This window comes from Anarrhichthys ocellatus, unplaced genomic scaffold, assembly GCF_004355925.1.
Source record: "Anarrhichthys ocellatus isolate YVR2014 unplaced genomic scaffold, GSC_Weel_1.0 scaffold16, whole genome shotgun sequence".
NCBI classification, from domain to species: domain Eukaryota; kingdom Metazoa; phylum Chordata; class Actinopteri; order Perciformes; family Anarhichadidae; genus Anarrhichthys; species Anarrhichthys ocellatus.
Window position 1 is genome coordinate 9,748,615 of NW_022280046.1, and position 6,860 is coordinate 9,755,474.

Genomic DNA, 6,860 nt, shown 5'->3' on the forward strand with positions numbered 1-6,860 from the left:
TATATATATATATATATATATATATATATATATATATATATATATATTTTGGGGCCAGACCCGGACGTGCTTTAAAAGTGATCAGTAAAATCTTAAAATCAATTCTAAAACAAACAGGGAGCCAACGGAGAGAAGCCAGTGATGTGATGTCATCAGTTAGAACCAGTGAGATCTGTATCTGTAGCTTTAGCAGGCCGTGCCCTCACAAAGCAACATTTCATTTACTGTCATTGAAGCTAAGTTACTCACCTTTTCCTACAGGTGGAACTATCCTCCAATACAGTGTGGTGAAGATGTCCGCTGTGAAAATGATGGAGTCTGCGATGATGGGCTGTGGGGAGCTAACTGTACATGTATGCCTGGTTTTACAGGCAGCAGGTGAGCTCACTTTTCATGGAATAGAAAGTTCAGAAGCTGTGTGTTTTAGACTTCAGTGCCAAAATCCTAGATACCCAAATGAGTGTGTTAACTGGCTGATGTCTCAGTACGAAACATGTTTATAAATCACATTTTCTGGTTCAGAAATGTCGACATTGAGAAACATACAGTGCCATATTTACTATGGTGACGTCGGTGCCATACAATGAAGTTACTGGAATTCTGTTAGTGTGTTTTGAATGTAATACAATGTAAGAGAGCAGTGGGCTAAAGACCTTTTCCCAGAAGACATTTTGACTTTGTTTAATTTGTAACCAGGTCAACAGCTTCTACCAGTCATGTGTGCCAGCATCAAGGCACGAGTAGAAGCTCACTCTGGTCATTAATTCAGTCTATCATGGTATAATAAGAGTCATATTTTAAGATACTGTATATCATTGAAAACAGTCTTCTTCCTTTGTACTTTTCAACTCAATGCTGTGACTGTCAGCAGTGCAGAATGAAGCTGTAAGGAACATAATGTCACCTATGTCGAGTAGAAAGAAAACATCCAAAATGCACATTTAACATTTTTATTTTACTACTCTGTCTATTTGCTTCTGTAGATTTCTCCTAAATTCCCCAAAAGTTGCCATAAGAAAATGCCTCATTTGCATATTTAAACATTTCAGAAAACAGAAAATACAGTAATAAGCTGAAATTTCATGATGATGTCTATTCGTTACATTGTTACCCTATTTACCTGTGGTGTCTTCAAAATGTATGGAATATCATAATCCTTATCTCTAAAGACTGTTTTCTCTAAATGAGTTTGTTCTCAGACTCTCCCCTTCAGCAGCTCTTACATACACCAAACGTTACACTTTCATTCCTCTCTTTATTCTGAAGCTTTTTAATGATGGGTTTGTTCATAAATAATTCTTAGCCACGACATTTTATTCCTAAAAACATGGCGGAAATTGATCGTTTTATGGTTGTTGATAGTATTTTCTGATTTACAGGGTGATTTAATACATCCAGTAAAAACCTTTGACTAGAATATGTCAACAAAATGAAGCAAGAATTATGAACCTGGCTTTATCCAATATAAAGATTTCTTTAAATCAGCACATCATTAACAAGATAATGGCTCACAATTTACAAAAACCTGGAATACAGAAAATAATGAATGAACGTATTCAACTGGGGAAGTCTCATGGTGACATATATTAGTGATTTTTTCCACCTGTTCCCCCTTTTATTTACCCAAATGATATAATTAAAGCAAGACACGTTGCTGTTGAACATTTCTTTGAGCGGCACAAACTAAATCCCATTCACCTACATTGTAAAATGTGTTTTTCATCCTGATAAAGTACGAAAACTTGAGTAGCAAACTCTTGACTTCTCCCATAAAGATCTTTAGAAATGTCCAGAGTGGTCTAAAATGTTCATGTCCTCTTCCAGATGTGCCCTCATGTGTTCTCTGTCCCGCAGGTGTGAATTGGAGATTGATGAGTGTGAGTCGAACCCCTGTCGAAACGGCGGCTCCTGTTTGGATCGATTCAACATGTTTGTGTGTGAATGCCCGCCTGGCTACAGCGGCCCGACCTGTGACACTAACGTACGTTTGTTACATTCTTCTTCTTTGGTTTTAAACAACCCGCTTGGTCAGCGACCCTCGGCATCTGATACCGATGCTCCCTGTATGAGCCGCACTGGGCTTTCAGCTAACTCCAATGTAAACCCATTCACGTCATTATTAGACACTCAGAGCATCTGACTGTATAAAGTCAGATGCTTGGCGTGAAGGTAGGAGGGGTCCAACAAACAGGAGGATGGTATTTTCTTTTAGTTTACTCGTGCTTATTTTAAATCAAACCAGGATCTTTTCCTAAAACAAATCAAGTAGTTTTGTTGCGTAGTTAGTAGTTTATTTTGAAAAGACACTGTATGCATGTACATTTATTTTGAAAAGACACCACTCTGACACGTCCAAAGCTAGAGTTTTGTATGTACAGGTCAAGAGATTTTTCCATTTTTCACTTGTTGCTTAGAAACAACAAAAATCCAAACAGAACATCCAATTAACTTGTTTATTTTCCCCTGATTGCAACATTATATTATTATACATTACATTATTTGCATCTATGAGTGTTGTTAAGTCGCTGCACATCTTTCCACATCCATGTGGTTTCTGTTCTCAAATATCTGAAGACGTGACATTTACACAACCTCTGCCCCTCTGTGCCTTTCTCAGAAACAAGCCCACAAACAAGTTATCCCCTGGCTGGTGGTGGCCATCCCGCTGCTCTGCCTCTGCGTGTTGACCCTGATCATCGGCTTGACCTTCGTGGCGCTCACGGCGAGGAAGAAGCGCCAGTCGGAGGGCGCCTACAGCCCCAGCACCCAGGAGGTGGCCGGGGCTCGGCTGGAGATGGACAGCATGCTCAAAGTCCCACCGGAGGAAAGACTCATCTGATGCAAAAGAACGAAAAATGAAGGGTGTGAGAGGGGGGGTCCGAGCTCCTCGGGCAGGTTGCTTGGGACTCTCTATGAAACACACTCTGGGCTGAACTCTGTGTTGTGGGCCACAGCCCCCTCCTGGTGGTGACCAGGTACTGAACCATGAGCTGCTGCTCTGTGTGCCCCAACAGTCCCAAGTCCTTGGTATACCACGATAGAAATAGAACATATTTTATTTCTACGCTCTACACACTGTAGTTTGTCCACAGCAGGGCCTTAGTAGTCCTAACTAGTGCAGAGAGGACAGTTTAAGGGCTCTCCTTCCCAGTGAAGCGCTACAAGCACACACACTGTCAGAAATGTCTTCTCAGAGTCAAAGGCTCACCTGTGGTGCTGCCGGAGACCAGGTTGCATTCTCACAAACGCATTGTGATTAGACGCTTGGGGCCCTGCTGTTAGCAGCATCCAGTCCAGTCAAGCTAATACGCAGGGCTGTGAGGCTGCAGTTCCTCTATTGGCCACTAGATGCTGGCTGGAAGAAAAAGACCGTTCTAATAGCACAAAGAAAGGAAACTTCTCTGTCCAGTTTTACTTGTAATGTGAGTCTTAGTGGTGACCACTGCGTGGTTCTTGTCTGAGCTTCGACCCAGAGCTCTTTTGATTCATCATTATTTTGTAGCGTCGTCTTCTTCTGCTCTCCTCGAAGCCCTGATATTCACATAACCCACCTCCGCTTTTCACGTCCAACAAACAAGCTTGCATAGTTTTTTCACACGGTATGAAGGTAGGATTGATTACATCAAGCTTTACTACAGACTGCACCAGAATGGAGGACTGAGCGAGTTTCATTTGCCTCGAAACTCAAGACACGCAAAATGGCGTTCACAGGTTTTCTCAGCGGTGAAATCAGCGCCGTCAAACTGTGACGCCCACCTCCTGTCAATGCCGGAATGCCAGCGGATGCACATCTTTTGCTCAACGTTCAATTTTGTTGAATTTTTGTTTCTGCAAAAAGCTGCTGCACTCTCCGGTTGACGCCGGCGGCCTGGCTCTGCACAAGTTTGCACTTGTGCATTTGGTGTGAAAAGCAAGACGAGGCTCCGCGCTCTTTCTGGTCCCACTTACTGACAAAAAATGACAGCTGGTGGTGAATCCAAAACAAGATTGGCGTCAATTAACGAATCAAATCCTCGCTATAAGGTACTGTGTTACGGCACTGCGACAATCTGGTGAGTTCTGTCGCAAAAACTCACCCAAGAGCACCAGAAAGATGTACGGCACCTTAAGTGGAATGAGCTCATGAGAAGATACCTCGCCGGCTTAGCTTCGCTAAATCTTTCAAAGCTTGAGACTGTTTGTGTTAGAAAGTTTTTGAATTGGAAGGTTAGAAAGTTTTTGAATTGGAAGGTTAACCTTCCAATTCAAAAACTTTCTAACACAAACAGTCTCAAGCTTTGAATTGTAACATTTTAGCAGAGACGTGTTTGGGAAGCAGCGTACCACTGGATACATGAGACTGGGATTATACTACTCCAGTTGTGTGAGTGTCAATGGATCTTTTGATATTGTTTTGCTGTTGTAAACGCTGCTCCCCTTTACTTTTCTATGTTTTTTGATTCTGCGTTGACCTTGGGAGACGTGAGGGAAATGATTATTTTTTACAAGAATTCAACACAGGGTGGGTTATTGATGTGCAAAATGTAATTTTGGTGGTAAAGTATTCCTTTAACTGGAAAAGAGGAGCAGAATGGAAAAAATCCATACGAAAACTAATTTTATTTGACATTTTAAGAGCTTTTGTTTGTTCTGTGAATGATCTCGTGGTTGCAGTTTACTCCACAGTGAGGGGAGTGTTTTTCAGAGCTCTTCCTCTTTGTGTCAAGCCTGTACAGTTTGTATATTTATATGTTTATTCTCCGTGTTAACTTCTGTTGGATTTTGGGTTTCACTGTTAGCGCCTCACATGCACAAAGGAGTGTCTGCTGGTGTTGGTCTTGACCTCTTCAGAGGCAGCGGTGGTCTAGAATCAACGGTTTGATGAAGTAAGGTTCCCAGAACCTAAACCGAGTTTTTAGGATACAAGGTTGAAATATTGCACCAAAATAAGTGATGAAAGGAATAAAGTACTAAAACATGAAACGTTCTGCAGCACACTGTAATGTGATGTAAAGTATTAGTTTTTTTAAACAAACATGTCGTTGTTTAGTAAAGATTTAGATGTTGGTTGCACATTGTGACACTGTTTTTTTGATGTACAAAATCCAGGATGTTCACAATGTATTATAAACATGCAATAAATGGGTTACATAAGTGTCTGTTCGGAGTCTTTCCCATCATGCATTAGGCACGATGACAGGTCGCCAGTCAATCACACAAAGACAAACACATTCAAAGATTTAAGAAAGTTACCCTGTAACACGTGTTTCTAGAGAAGGGGATGAAAACAAACTAGAAGAACGTGTCCACTCAGCCAGGTGGTCTCAACCTGGTCCAGGGTCTTGGTCTCAAACTGGTCCAGTCCTGGTGTGACCTGTGAGCAGACGCTCCGGTTCATAGTGAGACCTGACTTTTCTATGGATGTCAATTTGATTTGGTTTGAGGCTTTGTTTTTAGCCCGATGTGTCTTTTTGCTGCTGCAGCAGTTGTTGACTTGAAGCCCTCCCAGCAGATTGCTAGCGCTAGCTGCTAACGCTACCTCGCCCTGCTCTTCCCCAGCTCAACCCTCTCGTCCACATAGTCACTTTTGGTTAAAAAAAAGCCAAAATCAAGACAACAAAATGGTAACCGAGTGACTTCATGACGACTACGTCCACTTTTATAAACAGTCTATGCTCCCAACTGACAGGGGGGTTAGAACAAATGACGTTAAGAAACCCAGACAAAAAAAGAACAGTGTTGTGGATTGTAATATTTCATATTGATTTTAATATTTCTTTTGTACATTCTGGTGATTGGAGTTGGTAAAGGGTCCAAGTCACCAAAAAATGTATCCTCTGAGAACCACAAATTCAGTCCCTAGAGGACCATGTGTATCATGTATTGTGTTAAGGAATATGGATATTAAGTGTTTCCAAGTTCAAATAATGGGGAATCATTGGGCGGGGACCTACATTTCCATATTAAATGTCCTGGGAATATGAAGCGGTGGACAAGATATCTGCATCAACAGACACATGGACTTAGTCATCATTGGCAAAAAGTAGCAACGTGTACATGAGGACAATAGAGTCAGATTGTCAAATTACATTTAAGTGAAGCGGACAGACAAAATATTTATTATGTAAGTGCAAATGGAGTCGGACCAGCTGAGACAGAAACCGGTCACAAAACTGTGAGAGCCAGTACCTCCGTTCTCTGTTCCGGACATCACAATGTGTGAGCAGCCCGTCACTCAGTCGCTCCATCGCTGTTATTAAACTCAAAGTAAAACGGGACTAAGGCAAAAAGCAACAGAAGGAAATCATTCGAGTGCAAATATCAGCAGAAGAACCCTTTAAAACAACAGAATATACAATTAGGGGTTTAAAAGTCCACATTTATATTAAATAAGACATACATGTTGAAAATGTTAGGGACTGTAACAACACATTATGTAATAACTAAACAAAATGCAATATATTTTCACTATTTATTATATACTTACATATATTATGTAATAACACCCACATCACAGCCTGAAAATATGTAATAATACATGCATTATGAAAAAAATCATTATAACAGTTATTTTATGCTTTTAAGCATAAATCACTCAAGGCAATTTAAAAGATACAATTAATTCAGTAGATTGTCTTTCATTGGCCATCTTTTTTCATTGGTGATTAAATAATGCATGCGTTATTACATTTCATCAAAAAATTGCAAACCAAGCATTTGGAAAAAAACATTGCGATATGTAATCATTTCTTGCAAAATGCAATAATGCATTCAAGCCGTTTATTCCAAATGTAACAGATTATTACAAAATGCGGGTATTACATAGTGAAGGGCAAATGTATTACATTTTGTTTAGTTATTACATAATGCAGCGTTATTAC

General features: G+C 40.5%; 1 protein-coding gene across 1 annotated transcript in view; it reads left to right on the forward strand.

Moving 5' to 3' along the window:
- The window catches only part of crb2a (crumbs cell polarity complex component 2a), a 14,475-nt gene extending 10,343 nt beyond the window's left edge, over positions 1–4,132 (forward strand). Inside the window, exons 9-11 of the mRNA XM_031855934.1 lie at positions 262–378; positions 1,855–1,981; positions 2,618–4,132. Of these exons, the coding sequence (XP_031711794.1) occupies positions 262–378; positions 1,855–1,981; positions 2,618–2,839 (466 nt within the window). The 3' untranslated portion in view covers positions 2,840–4,132. The remainder of the gene's footprint in view (positions 1–261; positions 379–1,854; positions 1,982–2,617) is intronic.
- Positions 4,133–6,860: the final 2,728 nt, after the last annotated feature.